An 18,916-nucleotide genomic window follows, 5' to 3' on the forward strand; every position below is an offset into this window, starting at 1 on the left:
AGAAAAACTACAATAAAAGACAAAAACATATTATTAATTCTCCCATCTGAGAGTCAGAAACCATATATGACTCAAACTAGATTTGGAGAAGTACCAGGGGTTTTTTGTTCCATTTTTAAAATTTCTAATCTAATATAGATCAGCACTTTTGTAAAATGCAGTAAAAATAAAAATGAAATGTCCAAAATTTTTATTATAATAAACATACATAAAAGTATCCTATGCAACTTCCATCAAAGTTCCTAATTGCTTTTCTTGGTATCTTTTCTAAAATCTCAAATCAGAGATTATCAAATGTAGAGAACAGACAATTTACAGCATATCAGTCATCAGTATTCATGCTGTATATTCATACCACTGACCTAATATTAATTAGCTCTTACTGAATTATGGCAGTAGGCTCAAGTAATAGGATAAGAAAAAGTAACCCAAGTCCAAAAGACCTAATGGATATGCAACATAGAGAAATACAGGGACTAATGATCACAAATAATTTAGCACATAAGTTACAGATATTTTAAAAATACTTTCGATTGTGTTCTGAACTCTAAAACAAGATAGTAAATACCTTTCTACATTTTTAGGAGCAAATCTTAAAAGAATGTTAATATTAAAGCAATGTCATAAAGGTATTAGGCATTTACAACGTGTAAGGACTTATATACCATGCTAAAGTTAGCTTTTCTCCATTTAAAGAATAATTATCTGTTTATGTAGAAATAAAAATGTTCAATGACAAGAAAGGAATGAGTCTCTGAATTTTAAATAGATGATGAAAATAAAAAATAATATTCAGTGACATATAGAAATTGTTTGAAATTCAATTTCAATACCCATGAATAAAGTTTTATTGGTGCCAGGCTCAATTCTTTACATATTACTTAACCATTTTCATACTACAGTGATAGACGCAAATAGGACTTTACACTGCCATGTGTCACTGCAACCTCGGGGACATTGTCATTAATCTATAGCTTTTCTAGTGCCATTATATTGCTTCAGTACAACATTTTATCTAATTTTTTAATGAGTGAATGTTCATCATAAAAAAAACAAAACAATCAACAAGAAAAGAAGCTTGAACTTTGAGTCCACACTTTTAGGGGACAATGAATTGGCTTATTTGGTTACTCAATTAGATGGCAAAGCATTGCATTAATTGTGCAATGACACATGACTGTGCTTAAAAGAAGTCAGTATGCATCAGTGTTAAAAGAATTAATTGTAATATCCCCAGCCATAGACAACAAATTTAGTTTAGTTTAGTTTTGTTTTGCTTTGCTGGTACAAAGGTTCGAACTCAGGGCCTCACACTTGCTCAGCTTGATCACTTGGCTGTAACTCTACCACTCTCCAACATAATGAGAAATTTTTATGTGAAGTACTTTATAATAAGCTGTTTTCATAAAAATTAAAAATGATCCTACACAAAAGTTATCTGAGTGGCTCCTTTGCAAGCCAAGCAAAGAACAAGCAGTGTAAAATGATGGTGAACGGCATCCATCACATTGGATGCAAGCTGCTGAAGAAATGTGTCCAGAGAAAATAAACATAAGACCAATGGACATTTAGTGGAAGTAATTGGTCAAAAGCTGAGGTCATTAAAAATGACATCAATAATTGATTAGAAGAACACAGCAAGAAAACAAGTAAACACACAGAAATCAAAGTAAATAATTTCAAGTGGTTTTTATCCCTGGCCAACAAATATGACCAACAAAAACAACTCAGTTTTTCATTTTACCTGATTCTTTTGTGTGTGTCAGTCATGGGGCTTGAACTCTAGGCCTAGGCACTGTCCCTGAGTTCTTTCGCTCAGCGAGCACTCTACCACTTGAGCCACAGCACCACTTCCGGTTTTTCATTTTGAAGAGTCAATGAGAACATTCAAGTAGCTGAAAAATTAAAGAACGGATTTTAAGAAAAAAATCTGTGTAGAATAACCCAAGCACAGATTTTTTTTAATGAGAAAATACCAATTAACTATAACCTACCATAGAATATGCTAAATTTTTCACAACTGACGATGGTAATATATATGAGAGGAGAAAAATCATTAGGCAAATTTACGAAGCTTATATGAAATCCCATGTGATTCAGTGCTTTGGCTATTGACTGAATTAAGCTACTCATCATCAGGTACCTTGCAGAAAACATTTTACTGTACCATGTGTGATTGAACTGACAGTGTCCACAGTGAACTTTATTAGCTCTGTTGGGTTAGCCATTGCCAGTTTTGTGAATTTCTGTCAGAAATAGAAGCTGGATATTTTGAACAGAAGTTCAAAACCTTAGTAGTGGAAAAAATTTCATTATAATTTTTTTTAGCTCAGTGCTGAGATTGAAATTTTCATGAACAAGAAGAAGCCATTATCAAACTAAATGGCTTTGGAAATTAGCTTTTGCTGCAAATTTGATGTTTTTAATGACTTCAACCTAAAATTACAAGAATAAATAGTGCTTATATATATGAAAATTTACTGAAGTAAAGCCATTTCAATGTTAATTGAGGTTATTTGAATCATAAGTGATGTCAAAGTGTACTGACAAGAGTTAAAACAACAAATCAAATATATATTTCACAAGAAATTTGAAGAAGATATATTTTCTACGGGAACAACAACAAAAAAAAAACCTTAGGGGCAGAATGATCACTTGAGTTCAAAAGTTTGAGGACATCCCAAGCAATACATCAAAAACCTGTCTTGGAGAACAAAGACACTTCCAAAAAAGGGTGAACAAATGCAGCAACGGTACTCACAAGACACTACATTGAAAATGAAATGCACAACTTGTGGGTAGAGATGGGAGGGAAAAACTGGGAGAGAGAGGGGGAAGGGGTGACATTGTCCAAAAAGAAATGTACTCATTATCTCACTTATGTAATTGTAACACCTATGTACACCTTTACAATAAGAATTTTTAAAAGTTAAGATTTTTTTAAATTAAAAAATAAAGAAACCATCCCAGTTTTAGCAGTTAAAACTCTCAAATCCTGGGAAGTCCCTGACTTGCTCAGTCCAGAAGACAAACTGATCTTAATTACAATGGTATTTTCTGCATGCTAGTACAAAAGAATTCACATATTTCAAAATCCATGAACTGTGTAATTGAGAAGCTTTCACCAAACCTTGAATTAGAAGTGATTAATCTGTTATATAATGATATGCTATAATGCAAATATCAAGAGAAGAATCAAACAGAACTTTATAAAATTGGATAGGACATTTCCCCCATATACATTAATTAAACTTCAATTAAAAAGTTAAAATAAAAGTTAAATAAGAGCCAGGCGCCAGTGGCTCATGCCTGTAATCCTAGTACTGAGGAGGCTGAGATCTAAGGATCACGATTCAAAGCCAGCCTTGTCAGAAAAGTCCGTGAGACTCTTATCTCCAATAAACCACTAGAAAACTGGAAGTGGCCCTGTGGCTCAAGTGGTAGAACATTCGCCTTGAGCTGAAGAGCTGAGGGCTAGCACTCAAGCCCAGAGTTCAAGCCCCAGGACCGGGAAAAAAAAAAGTTAAATAAGCCAGGTATCCATTTGGCTGATACCTATAATCCTAGCTAATCAGGAGACTGAGATCTGAGAACTGACTTTCAAAATTGGACTCCTACGTCCAATTTACCAGTGAAAAAGCCAGAAGACTAGGAGTGGCTCAAGTAGGAAAGCACTAGCTATGAGTAAAAAAAAAAAGCCACACAAGAGCTTGTGGCCAGTGTTCAAACCAGTACGGGCATAAAAAAATTAAGTTAACATAGACATATTTTTTTAATCAAAAATGCTCACTGCGGTACTAAACTGAGCAATTACACCTTTTCTTCAACAGCAGTCTTCTTAGAACTACATACCACTTTTGGTAACCAAGGGTCCAGTTGTTTGCTTGATAAAGCGTTTCCAAAGATGAAATATTTTATACTCTTCAGAGATCAACATTAACTGATGAACATTTGCAATTAATTTGATGAGAAATAATAATTAATTTTGATCCTCAATTGTCTTCAGAGATCAACATTAACTGATGAACATTTGCAATTAATTTGATGAGAAACAATAATTAATTTTGATCCTCAATTGCAGTTTAAATTAATTGCAATTAAATTACAAGTTGCATTTAATTGCAATTATAATTTTCAATGGACAAATTTCAAAATAATAGATGTATAATTATTATTAGTTTAAATTTCATCAAAACGATTTTGACAGTCTTTTTCTTGTTATTTAAAATAAGTACTTAGCACTGTATCTTCCACTTTACCTTTTGGCCACAAAGCCTAAAATATTTCCTATCTGGCCTCTTATCTAAATTAAGACACATATATGGAAGAAGTAAGTTGACAAGAAACTAAAGCATGCTGAAATAAGGATACAGGTTGAACCATTGTAACAGTGAGATGAACAAGATACTATGTTGAAAATGAACTAGCAAAATACAATTCATTGTTTTAAGAAATTTACCTGTGGGCTGGGAATGTGGCTTAGTGGCAGAATGCATGTCTAGCATGCATGAAGCCCTCGATTCGATTCCTCAGTACCCACAAAAACAGAAAAAGCTGTAAGTAGCACTGTTGCTCAAGTGGTAGAAGACTAGCCTTGAGCAAAAGAAGCTCAGGGACAGTTCCTTTGCCCTGAGTTAAAGCCCCAGGACTGGGAAGGAAGGAAGGAAGGAAGGAAGGGAGGGAGGGAGGGAGGAAGGAAGGAAGGAAGGAAGGAAGAAAGGAAAAAGAAAGAGAGGAGAGAGAAAGAAAAAGAGGAAAGGAAGAGGGAGAGAGAAAGAGAAAAGAAAGAAAAAGAGGGAGGGAGGGAGGAAAGGAAGGAAAGAAGAAAGAGAGGAAGGAAGGAAGGCAAGCTAGTTCACCTTCTATGTATTGATAGCAGATATTATCATCTAGATTTATGAAATGCATCATGCTCAAAATGTTATGGAAATTTTAAACTACATAAACAAAATATCCCAGCTCAGCAACAATTAAAAAGAGCAGGTAATGTAGTGTTAATGACAAATAACATGTAAATTTATAGAATATAGTCACCAAGGCATTACTTGTTGGTAGGACAAGGAAGGAAAATAAGATGTTGCCAGCTAACTTTGGTGAATTATAATCTACTTAGGAAGGCAGACTAAATAAATAAAATAAATGAATAATGTAAATTAGCATAAGGCTAGTGTCAAGTGAGTTATGCATTTGTTCACTAAGTAAAGAGAAAAGAAATATAACTGGAATTTGTGTATATATATATATATACATATATATATACATATATATATCCAATTCAGTGTTTCAGGGATGAAAATATGTAACTATGTGAATTACTACCTAATATCTGTTTATAATAAAAAAAAAAGTAGATTGTGGCAATAATGGCTGTCTTTTCTCTCAGCATGTAAGTTGAAGTGATGCCTCTTTAAAGCATCATTTTGATGTAGTAGGATCAGCAAGTATAGACTGCTGTTACAGAAGATAACTCACTAATCAATTATAACTTTCTTTTTCATTGAACCAAAAGAAAAAAAAGACAACTTGTCATCACAGCTTCCCAGCAATCACAACTACTCAACTGGAAGTGGTACTTGGGTGATACTTTCTTGTCATACTAGTAAGACATCACTAGTAAGAACAGAAAAAAAAAAAAACAATGTAAGAATATTCTGCTTATTTTATTTCCATACAGATATGAGCCACAACATGTACTTGAGAATAATTAGCACTTTCATGCTATTTTAAGTCTTCTTTATAATGTTCTCTAGCTTTCAGCATTTTCTGATTGTTTTATTTTTAGTGAAGAAATTGAAAAGTTTTGTTTAATGTTATTGAGATCCTTTATTAGCTTTTAAAATCATGAATTTTCTGACCTTTTCTTTTAGGAGAACTGAAGCACGACTTCAGAGGACAGGTAAAATACTTTCTCTTACTATTATTATTAGACAGCTAAATTCCAAGAGCCAGGCACCATTGGCTCACATCTGTAATCTTAGCTACTCAAGAGGTTGAGATCTGAGGACAGTGGTTCGAAGCCAGCCAGGGCAGAAAAGTCCCTATGAGACTTTTATCTCCACTCAAAATCAGAAGTGGCACTATCGCTCAAAGTGGTATAGCACTAGTCTTGAGCAAAAGAGCCCAGGGCCAGCACCCAAGCCCTGAGTTCAAGCCCTTTGACTGACAAAAATTAATTAGTTAATTCCAAGAATTCAAGAAATTATGCCTACTGGTCTATATTACAATACTTGAGGACTGTTCAGCTTCTTTTTATTCCCAAGATTTCATTATTATAATAGTTATTTTAGAATAAAGTTACCCATAATGTAATATAATTTATCTTGAATTTGAGTTAAAATGCTTCAGTAAGGGAAAAATAGGAGGAATATAGGTGAAGTAAGGGTCACCAGTTGTGTAGTTATTATGGGCTGTAATTCTAGCACTTAGGAGTCTGAGGCAGGAGGATTGCAAGGTCATGACCACAATAGACCAAGAGTTGAAATTTGATGGATCTTGATATTAAGTAATCTAGCAGTTCATGTACATCATTGTTTCATAGGTATATACTTGAAATTATTCAAAATGAAAAATCAGAGACAAGGTTTGTAAATATGAAATTATCCAGTGCCTTTTGATTACATAGGTTTTTATAAGAAATGTATATAAAGACATCACTTCTGACAAGTGGTCCTGAACCTTAGCCTTTCCATATTCTGTCTCTCTGACTTCATCTTCTGTCTCTGACATTCATTTTAAGATGAAGTATAAGTGTGGTATAAGTCATTGAAATACTCATAATTTTGTGAATAGCCAATAGTTACATGATTCATTTTGAGACTTGATTTGAATGATGGTTCTACAATTACTAACATTACAATTTGGACAAATAATTTCATCTCTTTACTACTCAACTTCTTTATCTGTAAAACAGAGATAATGCCAAATATCCATAGTGTTTTTGTGAGATTCTGTTATGAGCATAAATGTGGTAGGACTTTGGTAATTACATATAACTATACTAATGATAGTAATTATCAACATTACTTCAACCTACTTTTTATGGACAGGATTTTTTTTTAATCTTGATTTGCTCAGAGGAAAAAATATTCCATATTTCAGTTGAATATATATATGTAATAATTTGCATTTAGACTGCTAAATCTTAAAAAAACTTTACCATAAATTTTACATATTTTAAGTGTCTTAGTTTTTAGAACACTTGTTAAGGAAAATACAGCATCCTGTCAAAACTTTATAGATACATCCACTTACACAAGTATGCATGAAATACTGTTAAGAAACTGACTTCCCAACAGTCTTTCCAGAAGGACTTTCATACAGTTAAAATACCTCAGTAAGAGGAAAGTGGGAGGGATGTAGTTTAATTAAGAGAAATACTAGTTTGTGTATTAATGTAATTGAATGGTTATTATATTATTGGTCATAAGACAATGTTCACTCTTGTGATTTCTGATATAGAAATCTGTTAGATACAGTTCTATGTAGATTATGACCAGTTGACATTGTTGCTTTTAAGCATTGTATTATTCAAAATTTTCGTATGCTACATTTTATTTTTTTGTGCTGGTCCTGGAACTTGAACTCAGGGCCTGACCACTGTCCCTGAGGTTTTTGAGCCACAGCTCCACTTCCAGCTTTTGGGTGGTTAATTGGAGATAAGAGTTTCATGGACTATACTGCTCAGCCTGGCTTCAAACCACAATCCTTAGCTCTCAGCCTCCTGCATAGCCAAGATTTCAGGCATGAGCCACCAGCATCTGGAAGGCACTACATTTTAAAGCAAAGTTTGTGCATATGTGTGTGTGTCTTTGTCTAATTTTCCTTTCATATTTGTCTTTTCTATTGCCATAATGAAATACTTGAAGCTGTCAGTATATTAGCACTAAGTTGGAGGTTGAAAGTCACAATCAGGTGGCTCCATTGGTTAAGCCTCTGGCCCCAGGCTCATTGCAAATATCATCAAAATGACAAGAGTGTATGTGTGGAAGTGATGATATGGCAAGATGGAAAGCCAGAGAAAGATTTGGGGTTAGGCTTATTTTTCTATACCAATCCCTCCAGGAGAATAGCATGAATCGCTTTGAAAGCTGCTTCTATGGCTTTTCATAGGTGGCTGTACCCATAAATAATTGTTTTGTTTTACCATTTTCTGACAACTATATAATGGAAATGGCACATTCTTCTTACTTGCTTTCCTCATTCACTATTATGCTTTGAATAGTCATGCTGATGGGCAGGTACACTTCTTTTCATTGTCTATACTATTCTGTGAGTGAATAGCTCAACCTACTATCCACTATACTCCTTTATTCATTACTCTCTGCTATTACTAACAGTGCTGCTATTGAGTATTCTTTTGTGTATCTCTAGAAAATATACTTATATATGTGGAATTTCTGGTCACACATAGTACACATCTTTAATTTTAATAAATTTCCAAAGTAATTTTACCTATTTACATTCCCACCAAGTAACTACAAGTTTCTTCTGCTCCACTTCTTGCTAGTCCTTACTAACACTTAGATTTAATAATCACATTTCTATTGTTTTGCCATTCCTAGTAACAGAAATTGTTTCTCATTGAGGTTTTAATTTGCATTAATGAGGTTGGACGTCTTAGGTTTCTCATATTTGTTTCTTCTTCTTTATAATGTTCATTCCTGTCTTGTACTTGTTTTTCTATTAGGTTCTTAGCCCATTTCTTACTGATTTATGGTTCTCTACATAGTCCAAATAAGCTTTTGTCATTGTCACAAAACACACATATGCATGTATGCATGCATGTACGCACGCACTCGCGCGCACACACACACATGCGGCACTGAAAACCACTGCTTTGGAAAAACCACTATATGACACAACAATCCATATGCATGCTGTAGAGAAACCCCTATGCAACAAATAAGCTTGTCTCTTCCTATCTTTATAGTTAATACATTTGACTACATTAAAGATGTATGACCCTTTTCCCTTCATGCAACATTTTTATATCTTGTTTTAAGATCTACCCTACTCCCAATGTCATACGTATTTTTTCCTGTTGTACTCAGCTTTTTCACAATCCCATTTACAGTAGTCACAGCAAAACAAAACAGTCATTAGTAAATCTAGTAATGTGAGAATCATAATTACAATAATTGCAAAAGACTAAAGAAATTGAAGACACTAAAAAGTAGAAAATTTTCCTCATTGTAATGAATTTCAGTAATTAATGTTAAAATGTCTAGAGTACCCAAAGCACTCTACAGATTCCATGAACTCTCCATCAAAATATCAATGACATTCTTCAAAGAACCAGAAAAAAATCCTTAAATTTATATAGAAGCACTAACAACTCCAAAGAGCCAAAGCAACCCTAGCAAAACACTGCAAGCATCACAATACTTGATTTGAAAAACACCAAAATATAGAAACAAAAGCAGCACAGTGTTGGCATGAAAAGAGACATGTAGACCAATGGAATGGTAAACTATACATCTTCAGCCACTTGATTCTCATCAAAGGTGCCCAGACCATATATTGGAGAAAGGAAAGCCTCTTCAACAAATGATGCTGGGAAATCGTTTTTTTGTTTTTTTTTGGTCGGTTGTGGGGCTTGAACTCTGGGCCTGAGCGATGTTCCTGCGCTCTTCAGCTCAAGGCGAGCGGTCTACCGCTTGAGCCACAGCACCACTTCCGGTTTTCTAGTTGTATTTATTGGAGATAAGAGTCTCACAGACTTTCCTACCTGGGCTAGCTTTGAACCATGATCCTCAGATCTCAGCCTCCTAAATAGCTAGGATTACAGGCATGAGCCACCAGCACCCGGTGGGAAATCTTGATATACACATAGGAAGACTGAAACTTGAATCCTCTTACCTTGTATAAAACAACAACTCAAAATCAACTAAAGACCTAGAAAACACTTCAGATATTGGTACCAACAATGATTTTCTGAATAGGTCTTTGAAAGTATAGGAAACAATTCCAAGAATTGACAAATAGAATTACATAAAATCAAAAAGTGTACAGAAAAGAAAATAGCTGGGGCTGGGAATGTGACTCCATTGGTAGAGTGCTTGCCTTGCATGCATGAGAACTGGGTTCGATTCCTCAGCACCATATAACCAGAAAAAGCCAGAAGTGGCGCTGTGGCTCAAGTGGTAGAGTGCTAGCCTTGAGCTGAAGAGCTGAGGGACAGCACCCAGACCCAGAGTTCAGGCCCCATGACTGACAAAAAAAAAAAAGACAAGAAAACAGCCAACAGACTAGTGTATAAAGTTGGAGAGTCCTTTGCCATCTTTTCATCTGACAGGATTAATATTCAAATGGGGAAATGACCTGAGTGACATTTCTCAAAAGAAGACATAGAAATAGATAATAAATACATTTAAAATGTTCGGTATCATTAGCCATTAAAGAAATGGCAATCAAACCTACAATCAAACCACCCTGCCTAGAATGATTATTATAAAAATAACAAAAAAAATGCTGGCAAAGGAAAAATGGAGCCTTGTACACAGTTGGAACCAGTGTAAGTTAGTTCAGCCACTATGAGAATAATATGGGGGTGTCTTAAAAAAATAAACATAGAACTACCATATGATTGAGCAGTCTCACACACTCGTGGGTGTAAATCTGAAGAAATTAAAGCCTCCTACAAAAGAGATACATCCTAAGTAATGGTATCAGCCTAACTGCTCGCCAACAGATTATTGTATAAAATATGGTGTGTATAAAATAGTGGGTTATTAGTTAGCCAGAGTAAACCAAGTAAAGAAATACATGAATGTATTTCTTAAAACACTTTGTTTTCATTCAGATGCATAAACTAAACAAAAATTAAATAAATGAAAAGATTACCTGAAAATAGACCAATTGCTAGAAATTAGGAGGGGAGAGGGTAGAAGAAAGGTAGATGAACATGATCAGCACACAATATACACATACATATATGGAAATTCCAGGGATTTCCATTCACTCTACAATTACTGTATGTCAATGATTTTATATATGTATGCTTCTGTACTTCTAATTTTAAAAGATAATATAGCAAGGCACCAGTGGCTCATGCTTATAATCCTACCCACACAGTAAGCTGAGACCAGCCTGGGCAGAAAAGTATTTGAGACTCCATCTCCAAGTAAACAACAAAAGCCAAAAATATAGTTGGGGCTTAAATGGCAGAGTACCAGCCTTAGATGAAAAAGTTAAGTGACAGCAGGAGGCCTTGAGTGAAAGCCCCAGTACTCACACATGCACATGCACACACACACACACACACAACACACACAGATCCTTTAATTGTGTAAAAAGGCAATTCACACAATAAAACATTTTCATTCACATTTCTGTGGCTCATAACCATGACATATAAAGAACATCTACAACTTAAAAACAATAAAAAGAATTTTAAATAGACATAATACTTGGGTAGACAGTTCTTCCAAGATATATCAATATCCAATAAGTTCAGGAAAAGATAAATAACATCACCAGTCATTAGGAAAATGCAAATCAAAACTATAATGTGAGATTACTTCATATATATTAGCATAGCTATTGTCAAAATAAAGAAAGTACTGGCAATAAGTGAAGATTATGCCTTACTGTTGGATTGTAAAATTTCTTTGGAAAAAATGTGGCAGTTCCTCAAAAAGGTAAACAGAAAATTACCTTACAACACAGCAGTTCTACACCTGGTACATTCCCAAAAGAGTTGAAAGAACAAGCTGGACTCTGTAATCCTAGTTACTCAGGAGGCTGAGATCTGAGTAGCTGGTTCCCAGTCCAGAGCAAGCCCAGGCAGGCAAGTCCATGAGATTCTTATCCCCAATTAACCCCCAGAAAATTAAAAGTGGAGCTGTGACTGGAGCACCAATCTTCAGGAAAAAGAGCTCAGGGACAGTGCCCAAGCCCTGAGTTCTGGCCTCATGACTGACAGGAAAAAAAAAAAAAAAAAAAAAAGGATTCAAAGAACAGATGTGTTTATATATTCATATAATATTCATAGCATATTCATAGCAGTATTATATACAATAGGCAAAAGATAGAAACAACCCAAATGTCCATCAGAAAATGAAACATATGGTCTGAATCTTGTATATATGTATAAAATAAAATATTACTCAGCCTAAAAAGAAATGAAATGTTGATACCTGCCGTAATGTAAACATACTTAAAGATGGTACATTAAGTGAAATACAAAAAGTTCAAAAGAATAAATACTACATAAACCAGGTACTTACATAAAGTACCTCATTTCATTACAGAAAATATATACCTTCTAGAATTTAATTAGTGTTAAATCAAAAGCATTATAAGGGATCATTAGTAACAGAGGAAACACAATACAAATATTTACATAATCACTTATATTAAAGAAAAAAATCTGTAATCAGTGAGCAACATGTCAGAATCCAGTTCACATCTAAAGCGAACCTTAACTTGTTCCTTGAATTTCCTTGGGAAAGTCTGTGTACATTTAGAAGAAAGTGACCTGGTATCACCCAACATTAGGTAACAGCAGTAAGGTGTGGCTCAAAAAAAGAACTTAACCATATGTAGAAATCACATGGGGAAAAGCTTTTTGTTGCTGTAGATTACTACAGGAATTAACATGCAGCTTTAGTCAAGGGTGAACGCAATTTCAGCACATAATAAAATAAAGGTCAGCCTCTCTTGGAACCACAACTTCCTATTACCAAACAGAGTTGCTTCCTTCCAAACTATTAGAAAAGTAAAGCCAAACTATTGATTCTTCAGTGTTTATAAAGGGCTAAAGTTTCATAAGCCTTGGTCCAATAATTCTATTTTGATACTTTTATCAGGGAAGGAAATAATCCTAAATACAAAAATAATTTATGTAAGAATATCCAGCATAGGGTTATTTTGAAAAAGAATTAGAAACCAAAAAAAGAGAATGGTTAAGTAAATATAGTATTTCATGGAATAAAATTCAAACATTAAAATCAAAGACTTCATAGAAGTATCAGAAAGTTTTCAGAGAAGCCCAAAAATTGGGAACAGAAACTAGAGAATTATAAATAAAATATTTATAGCTAGGTTTCTATTTTTATTAATTAAAATATAGAGAAAAAGATACTGGAAATATATGCACTAACTATAGTTTTATATGGAGCTAAGAGAAATTTTCATGCTTTTCTGTTTTTCCAATTTTTACTTAATGGTTATGCCTTTTAATAATGATTAAATAACCAAACATAAAATGCTTTATTAATCTTCAAAATATCCCTCTTGAGCAAATAGGGTTCAAGTCAAGTTTAACATGGAGCAAGCTACCATGGAAACCTTCAAAATACCCTAAAGTAAATTTTTTAAAAAAGGATAGATTTAAAAGAAATCCATCAAAGGGGAAATTTCTTTTTTTTTTTTTAAGTAGATTCTAGGATCACTGGAATACACAAAGAGAAAGAGAAAGGCCAGGCAGGCAGAGAGGGAGGAAGAATAGGAGGGAGTTAGAAAAGCAAAGGGAAGAGTGAAGAAAAGGTCCAATCATATGATACTTCTTGGGTATGCACCTGGCCTTCAAGCAACAGCATATATCCATATAAAAGGAAAATAAAATAATTTACCGAGACTCTCCAACAGTGAACAAAACCAAATGCTAAGTCCAGGTTCCTCAATGGCCATTCTAATGATTGTAGAAACTAAAACATTGGTTTGGTGGTTTATAAGCCAAGAGTCGGAGCGTATGTTTTTAAAATGACAGTGCTTGTAATATTCTGTTTTGTTTTGCAATTGAAAGCTACCTAAAACCACTAAACTTGCCAGCACACACATACAAGCCCCAGGCAGTATTAAATTACTCATTCTTCTAGTTCCTGTTATTCCAGGTTTTTTTTTAAATTTTTGTGCATTTCAATATCCACAGGCACATTCACACACACACACACACACACACACACACACACACACACGTGTATGTGTGTTTCCCTAACTTTTCAGACTCATACCTGTTTCCTTAGAGAGATGACTAGAAATACTATAAAGGCAGACTTTATAAAATGCTTTTGAATTATTAAGATTGAACATAGGATATGCATATAATCATATAAAGTATTTTTTAAATGAGCTCCAAGAAACGGAAACAAGATTTTGTGTTGTTTTTTCCTTTTGTTGTTTTATTAGCTTATTTTTCTTTGGGAAGGTACATAAAAGGTAGGACAAAGGGTGAACAAATACAGCAATGATACTCACTAGACACTGTGTGGAAAAAATTTTCAATTTGTGGGTAGGGACAGGAGAGAGCAAGGGAAAGGTGATGTCGTTCAAAAAGAAATGTATTCATGGGGCTGGGAATGTGGCTTAGTGGTAGAGTGTTTGCCTAACATGCATGAAGCCGTGGATTCTAATCCTCTGTGCCACATACACAGAAAAAGCTGGAAGTGGCGCTGTGCCCAAGTGTTTGAGTACCAACCTTAAGCAAAAGAAGCTCAGGGACAGTGCTTAGGCCCTGAGTTCAAACTCCTGGACTGGCCAAAAAAAGAAATGTACTCATTACCTGTAATCCTTCTGTACATCACCTCTATGATAACAAAGAGACATATCTTTTAAAAAATATATAGGAATAACATAGTAATAGGGGTTGGACCTGAGGCTATGCACGTTACGTAAGTGCTCTACCACTGAGCTACAGCCCTAGCCCTAAATTGTTGTTAATAGCTCCAACACCACAGAAATCATTTTAAAATACATTATTTTCACCTCCACATTAAGAAAAATATTTCCAGTTATGACATGGTAGTGCGAATCCTATCTGCTGTCTCTTGTCTATTACTCTTTTTTTTATACTTTTTTTTATTGTAAAAATACTGTACAGAGGGGTTACAGTTACATGAGCAAGGTAATGAGTACGTTTCCTATCAGGCATTGTTGCCTCCACCTTTGTGTTTCCCCTACCATCCCTTCCCTCCCAACTCCACAACTACACTCCTTCCCCCTCCTGCCCCCACCACCACTCTGCCTAAATTGTAAAGCTAGTTTTTCAACATAATGTCTTGTACATCTCACTGTTACAGTGGGTCAACTTGTATCACTATTTAAGCATTTTAGTTTTCCCTTCCCCTCCCCAAATTAAAGAAGTGTATATACAAGATGCAGCCACCAACATCAAATACAGTGAAAACAAGGGTTATACCATGGGGAAGGAACATACAAAGAAACAAAAAAATCACATGGTACATTATAAATACGTTAGAAACAATAGCAAGAAAGAAAAAACCATTTGTTTCCATATCTTGGGGTTCATTTCATTTAACATCATCTTATCTGGTCATATGTACATAGATTTTGACCTTTTCTGCTTGTCTTAACCTTCATCTTTTCCATTCCAAGAAGCTACCTTCAAATTTTTTTTAAAAAACTCCCATTAAAAAATGTTCAGATATTTTCATTCATCTTTAGTCTTACCTTCAAACATCCTCTAATTTCAGAATCCTATCATAAAATCTTATTCTGTATCTGATGAAGTTGGGTTGGAGGAAACGATGAGAACTATGGGAAGAACAAATGGGAAATAGATGAAGTTCTCACTAATCTCTCATAAATGTTATCAAAGGCCTATAAAACTGTGATCTTGGGTCAGGAGTCTGTAATCTCACCTACTTAGATTAAAAGGATTTCAATCCAAGGCTGGCCAGAGTAAAAAGCAGAAGATCCTATCTGAAAAATAAAAACAAGAGTTCAAGACATGGTTCAAGTGGTAAGGTGCCAAGGCCCTAAATTTAACCCCAGTACTGGCAAAAAAGACAGACAGACAGGAAGGAAGACAGGCAGGGGTTGGGGGGGGGGGGGGGCAAGGGGGGGGAAGATTTATGATCTTTTTTTGTAATCCATTCCCTTACTATCAAATATTCAGTAAAAAAAAAAAAAGGCACACATTTTATATAGAAGCTATGTAGAACTTTTTAGAATGTACAGTATTTAAGAATCAATAGTTTAGATCTCATATAACAATTTTTGTTGTATCTTCAGATATTTCCAAATCTCTACTACCATCCTGCCCTTCCTTCTTTGACTTTGACTTTTTATGCTTCAGATATTATTTCTTTGTTTTGTTTTGTTTTTTGTTTTGGTTTTTTTTTTTCTTTCAGTTGTGGGGCCTGAACTTCTGGGCCTGGGCACTGTCCCTAAGCTCTTCAGCTCAATGTGAGCACTCTACCACTTAGCCACAGTGCCACTTCCAGTTTTCTGGTGGTTAATTGGAGATTAGAATCTCACAGACTTTCCTGCCCTAGCTGGCTTTGAACCGCAATTCTCAGATCTTGGCCTCCTGAGTAGCTAGGATTACAGGGGTGAGCCACCAGCGTCAGACCTATTTCTTTGTAATTTTTATGACTATGAATTCTGAGTAAGATGCAGTTCTTCTGTTTAAATATATACAAGTATTTTAAACAATTTCATTTCATTGTTTTAAAATACTCAAGTTACAAACAGTATAGATATAAATGTAAGTCAGTGTTTTACTATTTAAGCATGATTTTATTTTAATTATTTTCATCTGTTTATTTGCAGGACCCTGGAGATGGAGAAGGTGGTTCTCTCAGAATGGTTCACTTTGGTTTGATGTAAATAATGACAAAGTTGTTTTTTTTAACTTCACAAAGAAACTGGTCTTTTTCACATCTTTTTCATGCCCTGATTCTATTCTTCTTTATGCATTTTTATAAAGGAAAGACAGAATATGCAGCACAGCATAACAGAAAAGCATCATAAATCAATCTTCTTAACCTACTTACTTTCAATAATATACAAATTTTGGAAATTATCATACACCATTTGATGCCTTGTAAGTAGATTAATTTGTTCTCTCTAGCATTTTAAATTTCCTTCCTCATGTCTTATTTACATAATTAATTTACATTTAAATAAAGTATTTAATTTACATGTAAATAAAGTATTAAGAAAAATATCACCTCAGACCTAATGTTAGTAGGTCCATGTGTCTTTCAAATTATTGCCATGATGTCCCCTGGAACACAGAGATGCTATGTCTGTGGAGCGAAGTGGAAGCAGGCTTACCACCTGTTATGAGATTTGAGCTCCTTAAGCTCAGGCTTCTGTCCTTGAAACAGCCCACAGTGTGCAGGGTCATTAGGCCCTTTTCACATTGCTGTATGCAGGGTCATTTGGCCCTTTTCACATTGCTGTATGCAGGGTCATTTGGCCCTTTTCACATTGCTGTATGCAGGGTCATTTGGCCCTTTTCACATTGCTGTATGCAGGGTCATTTGGCCCTTTTCACATTGCTGTATGCAGGGTCATTTGGCCCTTTTCACATTGCTGTATGCAGGGTCATTTGGCCCTTTTCACATTGCTGTATGCAGGGTCATTTGGCCCTTTTCATATTGCTGTATGCAGGGTCATTTGGCCCTTTTCACATTGCTGTATGGGAATGTAGTTAGGAAACAAATGCAAAAAAAAAAGTTGACATTTTGTCTACTGTTGTTGTAATAAAAACTGTTCTTTGTCTTTGAGTCTAAGATCTGTACAGCTATAGTTCCAAAATTTGTTAGCTTCAAAGTAGGCTAAAATCTCAGACCCTAACAGTTTTTTATTTTGGTGGGGGTGAGGTGAGGTAAGAAAGGAGGTAGTACTGGAAATTGAACTCAAGGCCTCACGATTAATAGTGACATTTCCAGTCTCTTTCACAATTCTTGTCACACACTCAGCAGCAGATATTTCATAATTGTAGCTTCCATAGTAATCATTCTTTTGAAATACTATCCATGAATTATAAAATTAAAATTTGTTAAAAATATACTTTGAATTTTTATTTCTAGTCCTTCTTCATCTATACCCCTACCAGCAAAGAAAGAAGTTGATAGGGTTTTCAATGTGTTATTGCTCAAACATGTTAGGTGTATGCCTGTCAGGTGCCTGTCCCAGCTAGGCAGGAAGCATAAATAGGAGGCTACATTCTCAGTAGACCCAGTCATGAATGTGAGAGGCCAGTGCTGGTTTTCCAATTTGGGCAGGCCAAAGAAAAATGACAGGCACAGTAGGAATGGGGTCAGACTTTATTTACAATCTCTCCTGCTCTCAAAAGCAACAACACACAGCTAACAGCACAACAACACTGTGTACAGTCCATCACACCCTGTCCTCCAGTCTTGCATGTTTATACTACCATTAGAAAAAGTGGCATATGGCCAAAATATAACCTCAAGGTTTCCTAAGATCATGCATGTGTACATGACTCAAGGTTAGATGAATTTGATGAACCAGCTGAATCATAGTTCTTGGAGTGTGCAGAACTAAAGTGCTCCATTTACCCTATTTGAAAAATAACAAAAGCAATAAAGGGTGAGAGTATGGCTCATGTGGTAGAGTACCTAGAAAGCACAAAGTCATATGTTCAAACCTCAGTATCATGACATACACACAAAATTAAATGAATCAAGTACCCACACATAAGATCTACAATTATGAAACTCCTTGATGAACTCTAATTACATTCCATTGGGAATTCTTGGCTATAACATACTGCTGGCAACAAAAATAAAAGTAGATAACTCATCAAAATTCAAAATTTCTGTCCATCATAGGAGAGCATCATCATCATCAGGACAAAAAGGCAATTAAGAAATGAGAGGAGCTGGGAAGGTGGTTCAGTGGTAGAGTGCTTGCCTTGCATGCATGATGTCCTGGGTTCGATTCCTCAGCACCACATAAGCAAAAAGAAAAAAGCCGGAAGTGGCGCTGTAGCTCAAGTGGTAGAGCGCTAGCCTTGAGCTGAAGAGCTGAGGGACAGCGCCCAGGCCCAGAGTTCAGGCCCACGACCGGACCCAAAAAAAAAAAAAAAAGAAATGAGAGCAAATATTTTCAAAATGTGTCTAATAAGGGCTAAATATAGAAAACATAAAGAACTTCTGCAACTTAGATTGAGAAATAGGTATAAAAAGTACAAATAATT

At 35.0% G+C, this 18,916-nt stretch overlaps 1 protein-coding gene across 3 annotated transcripts in view; it reads left to right on the forward strand.

Annotated features, from left to right (window-relative positions):
• Nucleotides 1-17,472, forward strand: part of LOC122117516 (WD repeat containing planar cell polarity effector) — a 254,959-nt gene extending 237,487 nt beyond the window's left edge. For all 3 annotated transcript variants that reach the window (XM_042691281.1, XM_042691282.1, XM_042691283.1), the window contains 2 exons: nucleotides 5,868-5,896; nucleotides 16,516-17,472. In XM_042691281.1, coding sequence (XP_042547215.1) covers nucleotides 5,868-5,896; nucleotides 16,516-16,572 — 86 coding nt within the window. In that variant the 3' untranslated portion in view covers nucleotides 16,573-17,472. The remainder of the gene's footprint in view (nucleotides 1-5,867; nucleotides 5,897-16,515) is intronic.
• Nucleotides 17,473-18,916: the final 1,444 nt, after the last annotated feature.

This window comes from Dipodomys spectabilis, unplaced genomic scaffold (genome assembly GCF_019054845.1).
Source record: "Dipodomys spectabilis isolate Male_0828 unplaced genomic scaffold, ASM1905484v1 ptg000141l, whole genome shotgun sequence".
Taxonomy (NCBI): Eukaryota; Metazoa; Chordata; class Mammalia; order Rodentia; family Heteromyidae; genus Dipodomys; species Dipodomys spectabilis.